The sequence below is a fragment of the Falco naumanni genome, chromosome 5, assembly GCF_017639655.2.
Source record: "Falco naumanni isolate bFalNau1 chromosome 5, bFalNau1.pat, whole genome shotgun sequence".
Taxonomy (NCBI): Eukaryota; Metazoa; Chordata; class Aves; order Falconiformes; family Falconidae; genus Falco; species Falco naumanni.
Window position 1 is genome coordinate 52,063,987 of NC_054058.1, and position 24,665 is coordinate 52,088,651.

Sequence of the window (24,665 nt, forward strand, 5' to 3'; positions counted from 1 at the left end):
CCGCATTAGCATCAGATGATAAAAGACCCCGAACTGTAACCGACTATACGCTACTGATCATTCAGTAATACAGCATCCTTAAAGGGCTGTGTGCAATGTGTTAGCCACAGCTGTATTAAAGAACATGAAGATGTCACTGAGAGAAGGAGGAACCTAACTGGTTGGTAGCCATAACATTATTAAGATGTTCCTGGGTTTTGTTTTTCTATACCCCTCATCTCCTTTACCTCCAACGTTCTGGAGAGATGTGGATCCAAAGACAATCATTTTCCCTGGGGTACCGAAGACCTGCTCACCCAGCTTTTCATACACCATACAGCCTGCGTGAAAAGAAACAAAGGAAAAGGTAACAAATAAGCCAGCGAAAGCCGTTGACTCAAATTCCTCTTCAGCTAACCACCCATTTGCGCAGCCATATCTGCCCTTTGCAAGTAAATAGAGAGCTCTCTTTTAATTACTAGGGCTGAAACATGTAGGAATGTCTTCTTGACGTCTATAAATGTTATCACTGGCTGTCAGTTTTGAAATTGGAGCTCTTAATGAGGCTGTTACACCCCTTTAATGAGTCTGTCTATACCCCTAGTGACACATTAAGTTGTGGCATCCCTATCCTGGTATATTAGGTTTGAGCCTGCAGTGAGAATGATGTAGAAAGCCTCCTCTTCAGACAAAACTCGGTACAGCAGGATCCACAAGTCAGCACTGGCAGCCTAGCGACAGCAGACACAGTACCATGATTCTGCAACTTCGCTTATTTTGATTGACTAAATGATCCAAATGAGGGCAGCCAATAGTTCACAAGATGATTTACAATTTCTAATCACGAAGCCTTAACTTGTGAATTCTCAGTCTGGAATGTTTTTGGTAAAAGCAGGAAAAGGTATAAAGGATAACAAAACCTTCTTTTTAAACATCTGTCAAGCTTGAGAAACTCCTCTATTAATTGGTTTGTCTCTGGTAATTTTTTTTCCTTGGCTGTGATTTGGGCTGAGAAAAAGACTGGGCATTGTGAAGATGGTGAGATGCATGAGAACAGAAAGAGAAATACTGCAGATGTAACACTGTACAGATGATTTTTAAAATGCATCCCATTGTTTGGTTTTCTCTGTATTTCCTTATAGCTGACATTTCTGCTTTGAAGCTTGTATAAACAGTAAGTTTGTGCTTAAATGTACCAGCAGCATAGAAACCAAGGTGTAGATTTTTGGGAACTAACAAAGCACAAATGTGTCCACAATTAGGCATACGTACCTAATCTAAATAGGCAGTTGCTGCCATTATACATGCTGTAACCGTAACTCTTGTGTGTCCAATTACATATTAAAATATTAGTGTTCTTGTGCACAGATAATTTCCAGACTCAGGCTTCAGAGATTGTTACCCAAGGAAAGAGACTCTTGGACTTCAGAGCACAGTGACATTTAACACTGTAGGTAACTTCTCATTTCTGTGTTTAGAATATATTTTGCTTACAAATACACTTCCCTCTGTGGAGAAACTGTTCCCTTTTATTTTCTTCTAGGCAACGTACTACTATACCACAAAGGCTATCAGGAATTTCACACTAACCATTAAGGTCAAACTATTTCCAGGTAAGCTTCACCACAGACAAAGATTCATTATATTTTTTTTGCAATTGGTTTTGTAATGCAAAGAAACTATACGAGCTGTTCCCTCTAGCTCACGAAAACAACATTTGATGGTAGTAGAATTTACTTTTTGTTCTAAGTTTTTCTCTTTATAGTGATGGTCAGATGCTGTTCTCCATTGCCACATCATAAATTCTTGTTAATTCTGGACTTCTGACCCAAAATGTGTTAGGTCTTTCTATTGTGCCAGAAATGTGATAGAAACTCCGCCTTACACAGAGCACCTGGCCTTATTTGAGCACTTTTCACCTCTTGTTCTTTACAAGTCTACTGAAATGGTATAATAACATCTTAAATTACCTGTTTCCTTTGAACACACCAACAGGAGATATATTGAATAAATAGACAGCAGTGTCACTGAAACCAAAAGCAGCCTACAAAAGAATGGAAAATGAAGCTTACTGTAAAAGCTGAGCTCTAACATTTCAATATTTCATGTCAGGTTACATTCATGTTGACTCTGAGATAATTTTTTTACTCTTCTGACAACACAAAAAGCCCTAGAAATGCTTGAGTCGTATGCTGTTTGCAGTTCCACCACGCCGCCATGGAGGTAGTAACCCCTGCATGCAGAGGGATTCAACCAAGTAAAACTTGGCAGCGCTGCAGAGCACAGCCTGTGAGTTTCACCTCCCCACACTGAAAGAAGCAAGAATAAAGATGTCTTATCAGATAGGAATTAAGGTTTAATCAGAACAGAGATAACCGAGGTATGTCCCTCACTACCCGCTCTAAAGCTTTTGTTCTGGAAGCAGAGTAAAAATCTCAAAGTCCTCTATTTAAGGACTTTCCTATCAAATGGAAGCATCTTTTCCCAGGACATATGCTACCGAAGGGGTGCCCAAATGGCTTTTTATGTTCCTCCCAGTGCCCAGGGAGGGGGAAGAGGAGGGAAGTCAAGGCTCGACTGGCTTCCCTTGGGAATAAAGGCAGAGACCGAAGGCTTATGCTTTGTCCAGGTGGAGACTGGTGTTCCCTCACTGATGCCACTTCTGGTCTGCTGTGATCCATAATTTGACTTCACATAGAAGAATTGCAGGAAGTAATGACCAAACTGTTTGCGCAGGGAACTTGCTGGCACAAATGATAATTAGTCAGTGCTGGGGGCTAAGTGCATAAAACCACATTTGCTCATTACTCTCTGTCTTTAAGCCAAGCACCATGTGTGCCTTCCCCTCCAACACTCTGACACACAAAGACCTGATGATGTTTTCATAATGTGTGTGAAGAGCATTCAGGCAATCTGTTGGCAATTCCTCTCTTTATTATGACAACAACCCTCAGGACACCGAGAAAAACAAGCCTAAAATTTAACAGAAAGCAAGCTGCTGCCATAGATAGGCAGCAACACATCTTTGCCATAGGAATACATAGGACAGCATGAGAAGCTTCCCCCCCCTCCCCCTCTTTTTTTTAATTATTTTAGACTGGAAATACTTTAGCACCAAATAATGACCCACAAGTTTCCTGGGGCCAGAGGAACAGGGAGAAACATAAAGAGGTGATAGGAGGAACTGTTCTTTTGCCAACAAACAATGATGGTTGACAATAACAACACATTGTTTGTACAGCCCAAAGGGTGTTTCTCCGTGAGAAGGGAAGGGAGATTGTACTAGCTGAGGTCACTCTGCTCCATTTTGTACAGATTTGCTAAGCCCTGCTCCTGTCCATGTTCCCTGCAGAGCTGTTCTGCCCCTGTCTGCCTGCAGGCTCGGTGCTCACAGCCCCTGGTTCTCAGCTGCTGGGCTGACTCACTCCCAGCCCCAAATGGCTCCGGCTCCGCAGGCCAGCATCAAGTCTATTTCAATATTAAAAGCTCCCCTTTTTCAGGCACTGAGCTCACAGAGCCATTGCAGTAAAAATAACACTCCCAAGCAGCCAGGTATTTCGCTGATCTGTTGTCCTTAGTTCCCCATAGGGTTCTTGCAGAGACACTTGGCATTTTCATTAGTGCTGTATGAAAAACTTGTTTGTGTTAGGACTCTGGTATGGACAGGGATATTCACGCCAGAACCACCCCTTGGAAAGGAATGAAAATGCCCATGTCACTTGCTCTGCACAAATTCAAAACAGAAGCAGGGAGCTTGTGCTGCTGTCCCATAAGCACTCCCCTGCTTTTAACTTTGTCTGCTTTTAAAGAAGTCCTGGCAGCTATGCAAGCAAGCAGCACGTGCAAAAGTCACCTCCCTCCAACAGTTTAGGGCAGGGGACTGATCCAGTGCTGGGAAGAACAACCTGTTCCTGCAGTGCCACTGCTGTTTGCTCCCAGCTGCCATATTACCAGTTCATCTGAAACATGGGCTGTCCTCAGCCCTCTGTGGATTCCCAGGCTTTGGGGCCAGAAGGCCTGTGAGGCAGAAGAACCTGCCTTATTGCACAGAATAGCTCTGAACCCTCATAAGGTATGGGGTGCAGAAGAGTATGGCAGAGCATGGGGTTTGCTACCATATGGCCTCCCAGAAGCCCCCGTGGCTCAGCAGGGTTTTTCAGATCACGTGCAGTGCCAGGCTAAAAGCAGGCTGAGGCACCTTGCCGGCCCGTATCTCTGCAACGTAATCCATCACTCTGGTCCTCGCTCTCCAGCACGAAACCACAGGCAGCAACAAGTGCTCCTGCCATCCCTAGGTGGTCTGGCCTACCTCTGAACTTTCCAAGCTTTTTGTGGCATCTTTCTGCAGCAAGGTTTTCTCAGCTTTTGCATACAGTAAAGGATGCTCTTCTTTGGTCTAGGTTGTAGTAATCAACAATACTGGGATTAAATTCTTCTGACTTCCCACCTCAGCTATTTGCCTAGAAAGCATGATATTTTGCTACGGCACTAAATTATGCAAATAGGATGTGAGAGTATATACTCATTGACATGTTTATTTTCAATGCCACAAATATAGGTTCTGAACTGATCCAGTTGTGCATGGCAGTCCACACTTCAGCAGTCTAAAAGTTGTGAGAGGAGCTGTGAGTGGAAATCGGGCTGGATCTGCTTCGTTAGCATTGGAAATGCTCCTTTAATTTTTCTGCCTCTGCCTTTTACTTTTCAGGGTTGATGCATGCCAAAACTGGATAAAGCAACCTAGAAACTTTCCAGAAATGTGCTACTCAAGAGCAATGAATTTAAGTGCTTTCTTATGTGCAAAAAGCAATGAAAGTATTGCTCAGCCTCTTATCTTTAATCACTTGAAAAGCAGAAATGGTTCCAAGATCTACCTGCGATAGCAACAGCAGAACTTTACATTTATGGGAAAAATGCAGTGAATGAGAATGTGAGAAAAAAATCTAACACTAATGGACTAGGTTTAACTCTGAGGTTATTCCATGATAAAAGAATGCTTAAAGCTCTTCAACTTTCAGGATAACTGCACACACCACGTTAGGATCCCTTATCTCCAGGCTTCAAAGGGGAAAGTTCTGCTAGCCTGGCTAGTTAGGCCCTGCTAGCTTCCTTATCTTTGATCTCAGCAGGCTGGGCTATCTCCAGGCCAACCGATCTATAAAGCTAACAAAACCAATTATCTACTTTTAAATACACACACTTAATTCTGTAGAGAGTAGTGATGTTATTGACTGTATAGAATCTCTACATTCAGGTTTGGCATTTTTTTGTACAATGTGGTGGTACAGATCTACATGCTCGCTACTCAGGCCATCACAAGTTCTTAGAAGTTTCTCTGGTGTTTACTTCACTTCAAAGAAATTGGCTTTTTACATCCTTTAGAGCAAACACATTTCAAATTTCACTTAACTCTCATGAAAAACTGCTGAAAGAAGAGGACGAGATTACAGAAAACTAAAGTGGTCAGGAGAAACTGAGGGTGCCCCTTGGCTGATCGTCTATCATCACAGAAGAAGTAACAAGGCTGGAGAGAGGTAACCTTTTTTTTTTCTCGTTACAGCAGTTTTTGCAATCACAAGTCTGTGCCCTTGGAGGTGTGCTTGTCAGAGCATGGGTGGATATCACACATAGGTTAGACTGCTGTGTAAAAAAAGCAGCAAAAAAACCTCAGTCACTCTGCATAAGAGAGACCTAAATTAGAGCCCAGCTACTTTATAGCTTAGCTTCGTGACAACACAATTCGGGGACTTTGTACATTCTTAATGTAAATGGATTAACTCCTCGGATTATTCCTAGATTTTACCCAAGCACAGCAAATTGTAAGCTAGCAGCATGGATGTAGCTATTCTGGCACAAAACCCCAGAGCAGATGGCTATATGTACCACTCTGGCCATCCACTCTGCTATATACAAGGCTCATATTCTGTATTTCCCCAAAACCTAAGAAATAACGAAAGTTCTAGATTTTTAGGTTTGACATTCAAGAAACGACACCTCTCTAGAGTAATCTGTAAACTCAATAACCATGTTGAACAGTTCTCAAAGATTGTAAATCATTATATTTCTTCCTGAATGAACATTTATCATTGAAATCTGCACACAATTCCCAATTGATTTCTTAACAATCACTTTTCACAATGAAATGTCTCATACTGCGATCCAGAATAACACAGAATAACACTGTGCCTTACTCATTCACTGGCACCATTTCATTTTTAAACTATAAAATTCTCCTTTACAAAGTGCTTTTTTTGCTGGAGTTACGTATTCTACCTCAACTCTTTTTATACTAAAATCTTGGCTGTATTTATGTTGGCTCTCAAGGACTCTCACATAAGAAACTGATGAAACTGTGGGAGTGAGATGAAAATATTATATGTAACATATAAAGGAATATAAATATTCTTTTTCTTGCTTAAAAAAAAAAGAAAAAAGTAGTTATTGCACCATGCTTTGATGAAAGCTCTGGAGATCCTGTGACACAAGGAAGCACTAGGTACTATCCCACTGCAGCTATTACTACTGAGTATTTCCGATATACGTGTAGCTTGTGGACTACAGGAAAAATCCCTGGCTAGGCTCAGGTCTGTAGTAAATAACATGGACTTAATTTGCTAGCATTAGAAGTCACGGCTTTTCTCCCCAAAAAATTTGATGGAAAAAAAAATGTCTGAAACTTGTAGCTAACATTTTCAGGCTTGAATGCTGTACTTGATTACAGATGGACTATAAATCCCTCCGTTTGCTGGCAGTGCACGCGTTCTTTAAATGCAGTGAAACTGCACAGAGATCAGCTATTCACCACATGAATACTCACAAGAAAAGGAGAATTCCTGTGTTGGCTAAGGCAAAAGCGAGGCCCAAAATCCCACTGCCCATAATTGCATTGCTGAGGTTGAAGACGGACATCCCCAGCGAAGTAGTTCCTGGGATCTGGAGAAGCAAAGACAGACATGTCAGTGACAGCTTGGAATGGAGCAGGGAAATGCATCTATGCTTCAAACTCCACGTTTGGTGATATATCGGATATGAGTAACTACTGCTATGGAAATGGCTTAATTAAAACTGGTTTGAAAGAGGAAAAAATGTCACTGAACCCTGTCACAGCTACACTCTGATCGCAGTCCTGTAGATTCTGTAAGCTGACAGAACAGTATCAGCAATACATAACTCATACTACACTTCCAGTTTTAAACCCCATCTTTCGCTACACCTGTGAAACACCTTAGGCACATGATTCATACATTGTAAGGTCTTCCTGCTTAACACAGGCCAGAGGGATTCCCTTGCGTCAACTCAACCAAAATGCTTTTTTTTTTTGGTTGTTTTTTTTTAAAGTGCTGAGCACAGGCAGCTCCTACTGGAACCTGAATTTCAGTTATAATTGTGTGTGTCCAGCACTTTTGAAAACCGTGTCTAAAGGCCCGTCATATACACAACATAGTTTGTTTTGACAGGGAAAAGAAGAGCAAGAGAGACTTACATATTCATCACATTTCTTCTTCTCCAGGTGGCTGTTTGTGAGACTTCTTCTGCTTTCTCGATCCGAAATAAACTTGCTGAAAGATGTCAGAGTATTTATTTCCAGCAAGTGTTTAGAAAATATGAACACATTAATTCCATGAGCAGCATACAATTACAAAATATGCAACATATAAAAACTGTATGTGAAAAGAGGTCGAACTCCTAACTACTTCATGAGCTGGATCATGCTTCACTAATACCAGCGTACATTGGGCATCAATAAAGGCAACACTAGCACAAGATCAGAATAAATGTCCATCTACAGAACGGTCTTTTAGGAGGTGTGGTAAAGCAGCAGCACCAATTTTGTGGACAGGAAAGTAACTTGTCTGCACAGACACTAAGAGGAGATACTTCTCCTGGTGTCCTGCAAAGGTGCGTGTGACTGGTACCCCCCGCTCCCAACCCCTGCTCACATGGCTGGCATAACTAACGCCATTCTGTAAGGCAAGCAGCTGTTCTTTGTGACCGAGCAGGTCGTGTATTCATTCTCTTTCCTTCATCATCAGGCCCTGAAGATCCTGTGAACCAAACAGACAAACAAGATTTCTTCTTCCCCTCCCTATCGACCTCAAGGCTCCTGGGTGCCAGCCCAGTTACTCCCTTCCTTGCCAGCCTTGGTCCCAGGCACTGGGCCCACCAAGGTGGTGCTGATGACCACCTCACAGAAGAGGGAAGTGTGACAGCACCCAGAGCACTGTCTGTAAAATCAAACCAGTTACAAGTCCTAAGAGGGGGACCTGGACTGAGCTGCTGCTAGACAGTGAGAGCTGGGAGCCCCGGTGGCCAGGGACACCCCCACTGTCTTCTGCTCCCTCTGAGGATGGACGGAGCCACTTGCATTCTTTCATATGATTTGAGTCTAGATTATGATTGATATATTGATACAGCAAACCATGTATTAAGATCTGACGCAATCTGCACAGGGTCCAGGTGATTAGAAGTCATAAGTTGTATTATAAATTCTGTATTATGCTACTTATAGACTGTACTACATTGATTCTGCTTGTAGAAATCCTGTGCCATTCTAATCATAAATTCTGTTCTACACTCATCATAACACCCTGTTAAGAAAATAAGGCTTTAATTGTACTTATGATTTAGTGCTGCCATCATTCTGCCATGGATCCCTACAAGACCCTGTCTGTCCCCTGTGTCAGGCAACTCTGCGGCACCCACGAAGCCCTAAATGGCCCCTGTAGGGCCCGTATGGCTGGAGCTAAGAGGATGATGATGAGGAGGAGGATGGGGTGCTGCATGCTGCCAGAACTACCCAGACCATCCTGAATCGGGCGACATGCTCTGTTGGTGCACTGTTCTGGGCTACTGGATTTTCATGTAAGTGTCTTTCAAAACTCAGTACTGAATTCACCACACTGCAAAATTAAACGCTTCTGTGCAGGGAAACACAGAATAACCAGCTTTTCTTTCTCTGCGCCCCTTACTTGTTCTGTGTCCCTGATATATCCACATTTAGGGACTTGCCAGAACAAGATTTGCCTCCTGTGGCTGTGTCGGTATCCTTGGGATTTACGACACTTCTGATTTAGATGAGCTGTAATTTTCTCCCTGATTCTGTCTTCAGCAAACATTTTAGTTTGTATAAAGCATTCTTTCAGCTTTTCATCTTTTGAAGGTTTATGCACAATTAAGTCCCTGGCATCTTTGTAAATCCACAGATGGTTCTTAGGCTGTACTGGCTAATGCGTCAGCCATTGTACGTGTTACGTACCCAACCAGGGGCTGTCACCAAGTGTCAGAGATCCTTTTTGCCGTAGGTAAATTAAGGTGGCTCTTCTTAGATTAAAACAGACAAACAATATGGTGAACACAGAGCAGTACCGCTGGTCCCTTCCCACAGCTGGGAATGTCTACTGGTCAGTGATGTATAGTTCAAAGTGTGACTCAAGATTGTGCATCATTTGAGTACATCCAGTGGTATTCAGGCTGGCAATATAACTGCAAACTCATAAAGACAGAACTCTTATCAAACTTCCCCACTACCCCAACTGTGGCCCCATTACTAGTGATATATGCTAGCACAGCTTCTAAGCGCCTGCCAAAACTGTGCAGTTCTAATGACGACTTGGCTTCCACAACTGACACACTGAGCTCTGTGTCTTTAAAACTTTGTATACTACATACACACACATTTTGAGTTTATCCCTTAAAACTGGTCATAGCTGGAAAAATGTATGCAGTATTTTTGCTGGTTTTGTTGCAGCTTTGACTCCTACCCATTGGTCTGCTTTGACTTTCTTTATATCAATAAAAACCAACTATAGGTTTATCCTGTATTTTTTAAACTACTAACTTCAGCAACTAATTTGCTGCATAATATAGACACTGTGCCAGGTTTACCAGTCCTAATGCAGTTGGAATAGATGGCTGAACCTCCCCCACTGTTTTAAGAAGCAAAAAGCTACCACTTCTAAGATAGACTGATCCAAAATTAACTTTCCAAAGCTCACCGTGTAGGTATTTCATCCTCGTGGAATAAAATCTCAACCTGATTCAGAGCGTGTGCTTTTTTTCTTTTTCATGTCTGTTTAAAGCACATCTCTTGAATGCAGGCAGCAGAGTGTGAACAGTTTGAAAAAGACATTCCAGCTCTCTCTTGAAACACCCCGCAGGCAATTTGTACAGGCAGGAGCACAGAGAAGAGTTTTGTCTCTTTTGGATTTCTAAGTGCTGCTGGGAACGTCTGTGGACTTTGCCTTCTTCTGTCATTTATGAAGATCATGTGTCATTTTAGATTTTGTCAAGAGTTATGATAGAAGTAACTGGTCTGTTCCCCCCACTTCTCCTCATCCCTCCGCAGCCAGTCCTCCCTTAATAATTACAAAACCCCCAAAATGATTATTATTGCCACCTGCTATTAAAGTTCAATGAAAATTATTGTTAAAGAACTAACACAGAATAAAGACAACACTTGAGTAATCCTGCTTGAATATAAAGCGACCGTGGGACTTTCCATTAGAATACTTTTGACAGAGTAAACAGCTTCTGCAGAACTAGTATCTTCTGTGGCCAACAAACACACTATTTTCTTCTAGGTGGGACTTGTAAGGAAACTAGTCTGATTTGATACATTGACCCGAAGTACTTTCTTTTGCTTAGTCCTACATTAAAATGCACTGGGCTTGTTGTCCACTATCTCATCTCTCATTACAAGCTGGGCTCCTCATCCACCCTGTGTTTACATCACGCTGCACATTTTTCTCCATTTATGCTGTATGATGTGTATGGGAGGGCTCAGTCAGACATGGAAATGTGGCCATTGGGCTCCCAAATCACAAGGTAAATAGCATTGCACCCAGATTTTATGGGGTGTTTCCCAGCACCTGCTTCCCAGCCCCGGGATGGCTTGTCCAGAAAGCTCAGCAGCAATGCAGTGGTGGGGGATGTGGGTCTGCCTGATCCAGAGGCTGTGCTGCATCTGCTATTGCTGGCAACTTAACCTGCAAGTCCAGACAGGAAGGTTGCCTTGGGACCACACTCAGCAGGTGGTACAGACGTAACTTATGACAGTCTACGTTTTCCATAATGGAATGCGTTACTGAACTTATATTAAAAAAAAAACCAAAAACCAAAAACCAAACCAAAACCAAACCGAAAAACTAGGGAAAAGGTAATCCAATGGATTCAACAGAAACAAATTTCCCCAAGATTTTGCTTTGTATAAACATTTTTTAATTTTTCCTCTATAGCATATGAAAGGGAACATATGTTGGAATACTGGAGCTTCTAGTTAAACCGTGACATGCATCTGCTCTGCTTAATAGATGTGCTTAGAAAGCAAGCTATTCATTGTCATAGAATGTTGTATATTTGACCTTTACAAATATGATATGAATGAAGTGAAATGACTGTTTACTCCAGCCTCTCCCAGCACTCCCAAGGACTAGAGGCCACTGTGACAGGTGCTGTGGAAATGCGCAGTAGGACTGTCTGTGCCATCAAAGCCTTCTGACTCCCTGACAAGCATGAAATCTGTTTGTGCTGTTTGTTGTCTCCATTTCAAATGCTTTACTCATCATTAAAAGTCATAACCTGTTCTTATATGTTTCTGCTTTCCTGTTGAGTTTCCTACATCACAGCTGAGTATGAACAGCTTATACAAACCTTTTCAGACACATTAATAAAATACCCTGGCCAAAAAATAATCAGCTCATCCTTGTGATGCCTGAAGACTCACGGTTGGCTTGGAAAGAATTTCTTCGTCTAATTCTTTTCATGGTCTGATTCAGTGCTAAGTAGAAACTTAGTGTTATTGATATTTTTAAAAGGACCATGTTTAACCATGGTTTCCAAATACAATTTCTTAAAGGACTTAAATGAGAAATGTTTGATTAAGATGATATCCCTGAGCTAACCATTTTGGCTAAGCAGTTAGCCAAAAAACATTTAGCCGTCTGAGATCTGTTTAAGCATAATTAAATTAAAGCGGTATTTGACAATGCCTTTAACATTTGTTAGGGAAAGCTAGTTTTGCCAAGATGACAGAACTTTATCCTTAGGCAGCTTCTTAAACAGAGCACTAACTTCAGCAACAGCAAAGATTTCCAGGGCAGGCAGGAACAAGAAATGCAGAAGAAACCTTGGTCTGACTTACACTATGAAACTGGGACCAGTTCTGGGTATATCTACCAACAACTTTGTTGACTGAGCAAGGGGTGCTGATAACTAATTAGTAGCTGTAAACCAAGGCAGCCATTCAGCCGTCTGCTTCCTGAGAGCATTGTCATAGTTACAGATAAGGAGTAGGTCATCTAAATACTGGTTTACAGTTATGTGCAGAGATGGCAAAATTTTATAGCCAGGACACATCGTTAAAAGTCACCAAATCCACATCCAGATTTGATGCAAGTCTCTTTACTGACATTCCAAAAAGAAATTCAACATCTGCATACAAAGAAAATCAATACAATACAAAAACCTCCCAATACAGCCCCTTCCAAACAACATCCCCTCCCTACATACAACTACATACATGATTGCATATTTAGGTTCAGAAAAGGCTGGAATTCCAAAGGAAACTAGAGAATTTTTTTACCAGATCAAGAAATATTTGGAGTTTACAACCAGATCAGGAAACAGTTGTGTACCTTCTCCAAAAGACCCTTAAAAACTCTGCTCTAGATTAAGCTTGAAAAATTATGCACTGGAAGAAAAAAGTGTTTAAATTAAATACAGAGTGCAAAATCAAACAGGTTGAAACAATGAAAAAAAGTTAGTTGAAAATTACAGATCTAATCTAAAGCTCAAGTGAAATCAACATAAAAAATTCCACTGATTTTGACGGACTTTGGAGTTTCACAAGGCCTTGCGCCATGTGCCAGGCAGCACAAAATATGTTATTCCGTACGTCTGTTCCCCTCTATTCCATGGAGACAGGGCGTTTGCCAAAATAGTTATAGAAAGGGAATTACCACATCCTTTCAGGCTGTATTTGGCATGGGGTACAGAGCAGGGGCTGCCCACCTGCTCATCACCTGCATCGGCATGGAGGTGCTGGCTCAGGGCAGTAGCCATGGGCGACTCAGCCACAGCCTCAGCCCCAGGGGTTGCTGATGGGGCTGCACCAGTGCCGCAGTTGCTGCGGCCGCTGGAAGCTGTGGTCAGCATGAGCTGCCTTGAAACTCATTTTACACATGGAGGGGAACACGAACACACTGGGATATGTAGGGCAAAATACTCATGTATGGGATGCATGAGTAAGTAGCTGTGCTGTGAGTGCCCCAGCAAGAGGGATACTCGACAACTGTAATGGGCTACATCCTACAACCAAATGATACTCTGCAGAGGAAAAAAGTTAACCAGAAAGGAATGGAAAACTGTGGAATATGTAGATCAGACCTAAAAGCCAGAACAGTAATCAGAAATTCTGCCTCTGGGTTTGTGACACTCTTTCCTTGCCCCACTTTCCTTCTTCCCTTTGCAGGCAATCTGGATCCGACCCAGACCTTGCCACGCTTACTATGCCCTGACTCCACAAGCACACTGTGACCACAGGGGATCAGGCACATAGGCACCCTCCATAAACACTCACTAAAAGATCAAGTGCTAACAGGGTTTTTCCCCCTGTAACAGTTACTGGTGGCACCAGCCAAAGTGCTGGGGAGGCACAGCCAGCCTAGTACAGCCACTCCTTCTCTCGAGGATATAAATCCTCAGCAGGCTCCAGGGAGCAAATTTACCACTGTCAGCCCCTGAGCTCCTTGCCTTATGAAGTAAGCCAGCAGGAAAGCAAGCAGGTTCATACTAGAACTGTTTTGGTTTGGCAAGTTGGAAGGTTTTTTTCCTTGCTCTTGCCTTTTCTTCCTTTTTTTTTTTTTTTTTTTTAACAGAAGTGGTTTGTGTTTCATTTTGGCACTTTCCATCAAAGCAGTTGCATCAGAAAATTCCTGACCAGCTCTAATCTTCCTCAGTGCAGCTGTGCTGCGGTTGCACCACTACACAGTGCAGCTGGCGACCGCCCCGGGACTTCCCCGGGGGGGGTGTGTGTGTGTCAGGCTGGTACCCTCTTGCCAGGGGGCTTGTCCACGCCACCAGCCATGGCCCCCCACTCAGTCCCAGGGTATGGCTGGCTGGTTTTGCTACATGCATTGTATGGCCAATGCCAGGTCCTTATTCCCGCACCCACTGCCAAGCTCCCTGGCTGCTCACACAGCTGTGAGAGCCACACAACTCTACCTCACTTGGGGAAAAACAGCTCTTAATGTTGTTTTTACACTAGAAAGTGAGTTTCTCTGGGTAGGCAGAGAAGCTGCTGCTAAAAGGAAGAAAGGGCAAGAGAAGAGGTTTTTAAGGACCATAAACACAGGTGGCAGCAGCCCAGCAGTAAAGGAGCAGGATGATGTGCCAGCAGAAGCTTCCCAGCAGCACCAGTGCTGGGCAGGGCTGGATCCCTGCACAGGCGCTGGATGGCTGGTGTGCTCCACCTTGGTTTGCAATATTTGAACAGGAAGTTTGATCAAAAAGCAGCTTCTTGTTTTACAGCTCACAAAACCCAAACAGGGCCTGTCAGTAGGTCTTTTCTGCAAACAGGACAGCTCAGCACCTGTTGGAGGCTGGTAGGAAGGCCTGAAGAACCACTCTCAGGTGGAACAGACTGCTCTTTGGAAATGACTGCACAGCTTACAGCAAAAGCCTACAGCCTAATAATAAACAAACCCAGTAACTTTCACCAATATTGATAAATAGATGCATTTTTTTAACTTCACATGAGATAGGCTTAAGTGTCTCTTTTACCATCTTCCTGCCATCCCTGCCTCAGGGAGCACGAGCCACTGCCCAGTTTATCTTGCCGAATTGCGAACGTAGACTGACACTACCTTTGCTGTCAACCATGCCAGCTGTAAACCCCCACAGGCTTGGACGCATGGAGGTGGCCAGGGAAGTTAAAACTGTCATATCAGAGATCAAGGGTCAACAAAGAGATTTGCCCCAAGTGATGCCATTGGTCTAATTGTATTAATTATTATTACTTCTTTGCTGTGTGCAAGCAGACATTTCAAAATGTTGGCTTTTTGCTACATTATATGTTTGTGCATTTTATTAGACTGATTTGGAAGATTCAAAACGATGAATAAATTGCCGCTGTTTGCTTTATCCGCTGTTGCAGCCTATGCCCGACAGATGTCACATATGAAATTCAAATTACATCTTCAAATGGAGCATGACTTGATAATGAATAATTCAAGACATATACTGAAAATTAGAATGCTGTTTTTAAACAGTGTGTTTCTTAGCACAGGCAGCATCAGTGGAAAAATACTTACCTATTTATCTGGCCATTTTCCACCTCTGTGAAATCATTTGAATCATTGCTGATGTTATCATCTTCAGGGACAGTCATATTCTGCAATTCAGTCAGTTCTAATCCAGCTTTGAAAGGCATCTTGGGTGAGGAACTGTACCTATCCAAGTGTTTCTCCAAACACTAACGTTTGGTTGGTATCTGTGAGTAAACTGCAGCCACGCTGCCAGCAACCTAAATAAAATAAAAGAAAAAAACTCAAGATGTATACCACCAACAGCAGTCGGTATCATCAGACAAAACCAGTGAAACTTGGGCAAGACAGACTGGCCTTAGCCAACCAATTTTGTACCGTTAGAAGGACCTCAGGTTATAAACCTAAACACACTGCAGAACAGTAGTAACCTTATATGCCTTATGCGATCAGCTTCACTAACCTTACAAATTTACCTGGTGCGGCAACCAAATGCTGAAGACAGCATCTGTATTTATAAACTAGCAAGCAAACCAATCCTACTTGTTTCAGGAAAAAAAGATTAACCACCTGCAAATTAAGGAATAAAAATTATTTTCTTGTCCAAGTCCCATTTCGATATTCAGCATTCATCTTCTGTATGTTCTCCTTTCCGTCTTAAAACTATAAAATACATTGTGTCCATGCTGTTGCTAAGTGGATAGAACAGAGGGATAGTTATCCCAGTACTCTGTTCTACTAATATCTGTATTCCAGGTATTTGAATATGTTAAGGTTTTTTGGTAAAGAGGATGTGCAGAGGATGCTTTGTGTATCGTTAAACTTACTCTAAGCAAGGACAGAAACAGACAAAAACAAATCCCTACGCTCATGTATCACGGGAAGAAAGAGTAATGTATATCTTGTGTTAAGCAGTTATTATCTAGAGATCAGGTGATCTCTCCTCTGATAGATGCGTTGCATAAAAGCACCAAGAATAACACCAAAGGCAGATCAGACAAGTCTGCTACAGTGACATATTTCCTCATCAGCAATGCAAATCAGCTGAAAGACCAACATTTTCCAGAGTCTGACCACTCTCAGCTAAGCCACAACTCCAGCGCGGCGCTGAGGCAACAGGATGTTATTCACAAACAAGTCCCTGCACCACAGCTCTCTGAATTCCCATTTTGTGAATGAATTTCCTGCAGTATTGCCCAACAACTATTCACCCTGGGGTATGTGATGAACACATAGATGCCAGATTAATTTGGGGATATTTTTTAAATTCCCAGGGCTACCTCAAACACATCAAACTGCTCACATGCAACCAAAGAAGCAGGAACATCCCCAGATCTTGCAGGGCACTATGTTGAGGTAGAAGGACATAGCTCACTTGTTCAGTTACGACATCTGCCTGTTTCAAATCAAGTTTACAGGACCAAATACTTCTGATTTATACCATATCCCCACCACGCCGAAAAGGGTTTTGCAAATGACCAGTTTTCTCCCTATAAATACCTTCTCAGAAATGTAGTTTTAAAGTTTACATGTGCTCTTAACATTTCCTCAAGAGCTCAAACTGTCCAAATTTCAGGTGCAAAGTCTAAAGGCTAGCCTCGAGGCTTGCAGTGGGCAGGGTCTGCTTTTTCCTACTGAAGGAACAACTAAGCACGTGGTTATGGTGGCAGAGAGGGCTTGCTACAGTCTGGTGCGAGGGCGGTGTTGGGGGGATGTGAGCTGGGTCCTTTTCAACTCCTCTACAGAAGAGATTTCCACTACAGATACCAGGGGAGCGACCGGGTATTAAAACGTTGGCATGATAAAAAGAATGAATGGATTGAGGCTGCTGATACATGAATGCAGACTGGCAAGCAGAGGGTGGTTTTAGCAGTGACGTTCTGGAACAGTCTTCCCAGAGGCTGCGGGGATAAAATAGTCTACCTATTTTGGAAAAGAAGCACGATCTTTTTATAAAAGGATAAAGCCACAGGAGATGGTGACTGCTGAGGTGGCAACGACCAAGCCCGCTGAATCCTGGAGCTTCTTGTGACCATGAGTTCCTAAAATAAACAATTTCTTAATAGACCTGACAACCTCTATACTGAGATCTGTATCCCCTGACATTTAAAAAACCTGTGGAAAGGTTCGTCTAAAATTCAAGCACAGAAGCTTCCCTTTGGGTGCCGTTTTGCATCATTGTCTCCCAGGAGGATTTTCAGAACTGCCTTGACATTGCCTGCGCTTAATAAATTCCCCATTAAGTGTTCCAAAAGCAGAGGCTGAAATTAGCACTCCTGTGAGGTAAACTGTGTGCTGGAGAGCAGACTTCACAGCTCACTGATGTGCAGCTCCTGCTTCGCTCTTCTGCCCCTCAGTAGCTGAAATGCTGCAGGGCCGGACTGGCAGGAACGTGGCTCGCTGGTTTATTTACAAGGAATCTTTGCAGTGCAAAAGTGACAAGCTTTTTCTGCCCTAAACAAAACTCTGATTCTATGGAGACCTGATTGAGTGATGGTGGAGCAAAATCTTGGTGCAAGCAGTGCCAGCTAAAGCACCAGCAATCACTTCAGTGGATTCCAGGTTTCAGGCAGGCTCCTGACAGGAGGCAAATCTTCGAATCTGCCTCAGGTTCTTGCTAGATCAAGCGATTTACTAAAAGAACCCCACTAAAACAAAACTCTGAAACCAAAAAAGTGTTGAGTGAAATAATGCGTTGCACTTCCAAGTATGAAAAAAACTGATCTCAGTGCCAAAACACGAGGAGGGTGAAGGGAGAGCGGGAGAGCTGTGGGCCTGGGGATCAAAACTTTCACTGCCATGGCATGAACTCACTGCAGGTCTTTGGCAAAGGATAACCAACTTGTCCTTAGCACCTCCAGCTGTAAAATGAAGATGTTAATAGCGACAATAACACTCAGTTTGTGACATACTTGCAGATTCAGAGAGAAAGGGTGATAGAAATGTGATACCTGGAAAAAAACACTATGTAAATGGAATTTTTTTTGCAAAGATAACTTTACCTTAGATACATTCAGAGCAAACCCTCTGCTATTGTTAAACACTCTAAGCACCCTCCACAGTCAGTGGAGTACAGGTTGTCACATGAATTTCACCCCCAAATCACCTACTTTAAATTTCAAGTTCACGGATGCGACAAATCATAGTCTAAATAAAATTACAATCCCAAAGGACAGGGTTCATGTCGACCAGCTTTATTCCCTACAAGTCAAGTGCTCATTCCAGGCTCATGGCTTGGCCTCGTCTACAGCAGAGACAGGTGCTGTGGAGGGCAATCCATCTTGCCCCACAGGAGGGGTCTGCAGCCACGCTGAGCTGCCCCTTGCAAATGTAATAGCTTTGCTCCTAAAGAGAGCTCCAACGTTGGGACAGCTGGGCTAAGCAGGTTGCCACCTCAGGTGTAGGTGCCACTAATGCTGTGTGAAGAAAATCAATAAATTGCTTCAACTAATAAAAATTCAGCATATGTTGATGCTGAGCTATAACGGAAGCCAGCATGGTAATATTTGTATTTTTAAGGCCTTTTCATTCAAGAAATGTCATGATGTAAATGCAAATAGAAATGCTATGCTGGCAAAAGTTCCTAGACTTTCAACTTTCACGTTGAAAGGCAGCAAATAATCATCTGAAGAGCGACTGCAGCAATCCCAATAGCTTCCAGTCACTATGCTACTCTGCCCAACCTTAAACCTCCCAAAAAGAGAATTTCCAGAGACCTGCCATCAAACCTCTCTCTCCAGACACACGCAGAGTAAATCAAGATGAAGAAGTAAGAATTTTGCTCTTGCTTCAAACTTTTCTACTCAGATGGACAAACACTCCTTGAAGCAGGAATCACCCTGAGAAAAAAACAGGAAAGAGCTAATGACCCTTCCAAAGGAACCTCAAAGGTCTGTGTTTGGTGGCTGATCCAGCCTCTCCATTTAGTAGAAAAAACACTGCTCTGGCCCTAGGAGTCTGTCTTTCTCTTTAAACATCCCATGACATGTCTTGTAAAACCCATTATGGATAATTTATTCACTGTGTGCTCCTTGCAGAATATGGGAAAGATTACAACTGGCCGTGGACTTCAGAAGGAGGACTGTGAGATGACACAAGAAGATAAAACGAGTTTATTTTTCTCAAGGACGCTGAGACCTTCACAAGCCATTAAAGCACATTCCAAGAACTGAGGTCATTTTCTCTGTTGCCTTCAGAAACATAAAAAATAAATAAAAATATCCCTGCCACTCCAGTTTTCTGGACTGTGAAATTTCACAACAGCAGTAATGGGCTTAAAAAGTTTGTATTGGAAAAAACATGGTAATACAGACAACCAAACTTTATTACTTCTGCTGGCTCAAGTATGAATCCTTTCTGGGCAGTACCTGGAAGAGGTGTAATCTCAGAAAACACTTCGCTAGAAGTTGTGTTTTTAACAGTAACATCATCCCTCCTGGTGGTAATGGTGATGGCTTAATTCACAGGCTGGTTTTTTTCATATCCTGTAAATGACATATTTGAAAAAGTGCCATCTTAAGACACATGGCTGCCCAAAAGCTGACTGAGTATGTGAGAGGTGTTTGGGACATCATCTTGCTCACCTCTGGGTATGTTTTTTTGTCACGTGCCCTTGCACACACACTCACCCTCACCGGGCACTCCATTCACTGCACGCTTCCCACAGTCAAATGGTCTTGGGAATGGCAAATATCCAAGACATGCTAAGCAATTTTAATTACGGAATTCAAAATAATTTGCTTAAAAGCTGAAATATGCCTCAACTTTCTTCTTAAAAGTTTTGCCAAAACTGCTCTTGGTCGGTTACGAATCATCAGAATCCAGTGCTTGAGTTTCACACAAGCTGTTTTTACTCCTTCATAGTCTGAGATGTGATACATTTTTCTTTGCTTATACTTTTGAAAGTTGTTTCAAAGAGCAATATGACCAGTAAGACACCACGGACATAAATAATGAAACACTGAGCCTGAAACTCTTGTGTATGGACTATTCACGTAAATGACAAAAAGCAATAATAGGCTTTATATATAACAGTATCACATTGGGAAGGGAAGCAACTATCTCCTCTTTGTTCAGCATTAGTGACACCTGACATGTAGAACACAAAGCTCCTGATTTACCCCTCGTCTACAGGAAGGACAAAACGGAAATATTAGAGAAGAGCCACCGAGATAACAAAGAGCTTGGAAATTAAAGACTGACTCACATCCACTGAGCAAACATCTGCAGTGCTTGAGATGTCATCACCTCCAGCTCCTCCGTTCTGCCCCTCTGCAGCAGGCTGCAGCCGCAGGAGCAGTGCAAGGAAGTGAGTTTGCCAGTGACCAGCCCCCATGGGCTTGAGGGCACTCCAGAGAACCACTGTGGTGCCAGCACGAACCCGTCCTGCTCATCGGCAATGCTGCCAGGCCGAGGGCAGTGCAGCAGCTTAAGGCCTTCCAGCGCTGCAGCTGTTTGCTCGGTAGCTGCAAGCCACTGCCTTTCCTTTCCAGGCTCCCTCTCACACAGCCCTCGTGGCGTGAGGGATGGGAACAGTTAAAAAGTGAGGTGGGGGGGAAACCAACAAATGACAAAAGTCTTGAGGAGGAAACTCAGAAAAGAACGTGATGAGCACAAACATGGATTCTCAGCCTTTCTCTTGATACTGTGTGACCTTGCGCTGCAACAGGACAGGAAAACATTCCTGCTCTGCCCCATCACTCTCCACACTGCCCTTCCGTGCTGCCATAAAGAAAGGGAAGACAGTCCCAAATTCAGTCTCGACAGGCTACTCAGCTGATCAAAGGCAGGCAAATAAGAAATCATAAAATCCCAGTCTGATTCACCCAGTGATTCATTACTTTAGGCAAAACACTTAAAGATGAGCCATAAAGGAAAATGGTTTTAAGTACATTTTTGTTTTGAGCCCTTCCCAGTCAATTTAGGGAAGGCATTTGGCAGAGGAATATACTCACATTTTTTCCTAATTATATTTCTCTGTGAAATCCTCTCAACAGTCTCGGTTTTGCTGAAGAGATCCCAGAACGCACCACCACAAATGAACTCTTCCACAGAAAGTGGAAGCGCTGTATGAGTGGGGCTTGATGGGTAACAGCAACAAAACATACTGCCCAGGTATATTTATAAGGGCTAAATAGCAGCTCTGAAATTCTTATTTAAAATAAATTTTGTACTATACAAGCAAGAACCCTTTGCTTAAGTTCATACACAACTCACTTTTCCCTCTGCCCCAGTTTACAAGTAATTTCTTTGCCTCAGTTTTCTTGACTGTAAGAGACGCAGATGATATATTTACCTGATAAGCTCACACAAATATGAGCATTAACTGCAAAAGGGCCGTAAAACGCTTTCAACATGAAAAAGCTGCCATTTTCCCCAAGAGTGGCCACTCAAACTTGGATTGAATTGCAGTCATAACAATAAGTACCTATCAGAAAGGAAACTGAATTCAGGGTTACAGTATTTAAATATTCCTACCAGATGTCATTTGCCTTCACAATACAAACTTTAAATTGGTGGTTACTGTCAGGCTATGTGCTAAGCCTGTTTCTACAGAAATGAGCAAGCTGAGAAAAAGACAGGGGAGAGCACAGGAGGAAGAAGCCTGGCTTCTTCTGCTCAGTCACCGCTCTTCCCTTGGTAAAGAACAAACCCCCAAACCAGAAAACTCCAATGAAATGTAGGACAGAGACCCACAATGAGCAGCCCGCAAACGGACCAGCTGAGAGAGCCGTGCCTCCCCTTCCATCCTTTAAAACCCTTGTAAAAAGCAGGATTTGGAGATGAAGGACAATTGATCTTCCATGTTCTACAGCACTCTGCAGAAAGCCTCGAACTCGGGGGATAATCCTCTGCACAGGGGTATGTGGAGCCGTGGCGCTCGCTGCCAATACGTCTCCCATTCTCACGCAGCCTGGAGAGCCCAGTTGGTCCAACTACAGCATAAACAGTCTCAAGTGACAAACCAGAGGATGCTGCAGTGTGCTTCAGTGAAGTGCCCTCTCTATGGTGCCTCTTAAACAGAAAAAAAAAACCCCTTCCAAAAAGGCAAAGTCAAATAGGAGTCATTCAGTATGACAGTGAAGCAGATTCCATTTTAGTCAGTGAATTTCCACCGAGCCACAGCAGAAGGCCTCTGCTCACAAGCAATATGGCAATTCCTAGATTTCAGGCAGGTTTTGCCTGTTGATTTCAGAGCAATTGCGGCATGGGCTCCAAGCCTGAAAAGGGCAGTTATAGATACCCTGTATCCTTCAGCAACAGATGGAATTTCCTTTTAGAGGCTTTTTAAACAAAGTTGGTGCTTTAGTGGCAGATGAAGTAAAAGCTAGACAGAGGATGCTCTTTCCTTCTCCCTTTACCTGTTTTTACTTCCAACCTAAGACTATTAGACTCGGATTCTCTCTCTCTCTCTTTTTTTTTTTTTTTGTTTTTCCTTCCAGAATCTATTTATTTTACGAATTAACAAGGATCTTTTTCTAATACTTGACTTTCGTAACAATGGCCAGTACATGTTATTTTGCCTTTCAAGCACGTGTAAAAGCCAAACAAACCTAAAGGCGAATGAAGCCCCACAAAGCACAGGTTACTATGTTACTCTCACTTGGAACACAGGTTAGTAGAAATGCCCCAGGGCTGTCCGTGGGACGCTGAATGGCCTAAGGACCCGTGGCGAGTTCGGCTGGTGGCACAGGCAGACTTGAGCTTCGTCTTCGACAAAACCAGCTGCCAAACACGGGTTTTTTTTCAGTCCTTCCAATGTCACATAAACAAAGCACGCAGTTTACACCTCTCTTCCTCTCCTCTTCCACAAGGAGATACATCCTAGCTACAGGTTGCATTACAAACTCTGAAAAACAATGGCACTAACCTTTGCCATTGGAGCAAGCTGGACGTGTACACACGTGAGCAAATGCACAGACAGGCATCCAAATGTACCGTTTTGTTCTCGCCTTTGGCTCACTAAAACCGAGCAGCTTAGCTGTTACTATGTATTTACGGGCAAACGCACACATACACCCGGACACGGACACACACACGCGTGCGCGCCGTGGGCCCAGCCTGCATTTTCTGAATACCGCAAAACTTCCACCGACCCCATGGCAGCGCTGGACTGAAGCGAAAGGCAAGCGCGTCTCCCAGCAAGGCAGGGCCAAACCCGCGGCCGCGCATCTTGCGGGGGCTGCGGCACACGCGGCCCAGCCACGCAGCTCCAGACATCACGTTTGCTTGGGGGAAACATTTTTTTTTTTTTTTTTTTTTTTTGGCGCGGCCAGTGAAAGCTCGTAGCTGCCGACTGCCGGGTCTGTCGGGTTTTTTTTGTTTGTGTGTTTGTTTTTTTTCCAGGCACGCCGCCGCGGCTGGCTAGGGCAGCATCCTGGCCGCCAGCCGCCCCGGCCCGGCAGCGCGCCGCCGCCGAGGGGAGATGCCGCATGGCCGGCCCGGCCCCCCGCCCCGCCGCAGCGCGACCGCCGCGCTCCCAGTCCCCATCCCTTCCCCGTCCCCATCCCCTCCCCGCCGCGCTCCCGTCCCCATCCCCAAGCCCATCCCCGCCGCCCTCCCCGTCCCCATCCCCTCCCCGCCGCGCCGCGCGCGATCTTGGGGTTCGAAATCGGCAGCGCCCGGGGCGAGGAGGCACGTTTTGGGGTGGGGGTGGGGGGTGTTTGCCGCGCACACGGCTCAGACAAAGCGCGGCCCGCGGCGGGCTCCGGCCCCGCGGCGCGGAGACAAAGGCTGCGCGGGGAGCCGGGTCCGCGTCCCCCCCGATTGCATCAGCTGCTGCCTACCTTCCCGAGGAGCCCGGGTATCCCCTGAGGAATAATCCACCCTCTCCGGCGGGAGCTGGCCGGAGCACCCCCGCAAACAATTAGTGATAATAATAAAATGAAATAAAAATTTAAGTAAAAGAGGCGAGGACGGGGGGGAAATCAAATCGGCGAACCGAAGACAGCGAGGCAGACGCCGCTCGCCCTGCCGCCGCGGGTGTGTGCATGTGGAGGTGGGCGGGCAGCGGGAGCGCGCGGGCGCGCCGCCGGGGCCGGGGCCGAGCTGCCAGGTGCTGCGGGACGCGGAGCCCTGCGGGGCCCCCGCCCCACCCCCCCCCACCCCCCCCGAGGCCACCCGGCCGCCCGTGGCCCCGGGTAGAGGATCCGCCCCCCCCCCCCCCCCCCCCCCCTTCTGGGCGCACGTACGTTCAACACCTTTCTCTTTTAATAAAACGATTTTCTACTTTTTTTACAACGACAACAAGATCGGTTTTCTCTCGCTTTTTACGCCACGGCTTGCCCGCAGAAAAGCCCCTCCTGGCAGGCAGGCCGGCGGACGAATTTTTGGTGGCGTTTCCCCTGCAATGGCCACAGCAGATGTGGCATCGCCGTGTTACCCCATTTCCTGTTCCGCCGTGCGAAATGTGTGCGCTGAACGTGC

The 24,665-nt window shown here is 44.3% G+C and overlaps 1 protein-coding gene across 3 annotated transcripts in view; it reads right to left on the reverse strand.

The window, feature by feature from the left end:
- The window catches only part of SLC38A1 (solute carrier family 38 member 1), a 42,008-nt gene extending 17,727 nt beyond the window's left edge, over positions 1 to 24,281 (reverse strand). For 2 of the 3 annotated variants that reach the window (XR_005827951.1, XM_040594520.1), the window contains exons 1-6: positions 24,026 to 24,281; positions 15,288 to 15,499; positions 7,463 to 7,538; positions 6,797 to 6,912; positions 1,950 to 2,023; positions 228 to 320 (exon numbers count right to left, since the gene is read on the reverse strand). Coding sequence is in view for 2 of the 3 variants with exons in the window: in XM_040594520.1 (XP_040450454.1) it covers positions 228 to 320; positions 1,950 to 2,023; positions 6,797 to 6,912; positions 7,463 to 7,538; positions 15,288 to 15,406 (478 nt within the window). In the remaining variant the exon portion in view is untranslated. Of the gene's footprint in view, positions 1 to 227; positions 321 to 1,949; positions 2,024 to 6,796; positions 6,913 to 7,462; positions 7,539 to 15,287; positions 15,500 to 21,534; positions 21,667 to 24,025 lie in introns of all 3 variants that reach the window. The other variant, XM_040594521.1, reaches the window with a different exon arrangement.
- Positions 24,282 to 24,665: the final 384 nt, after the last annotated feature.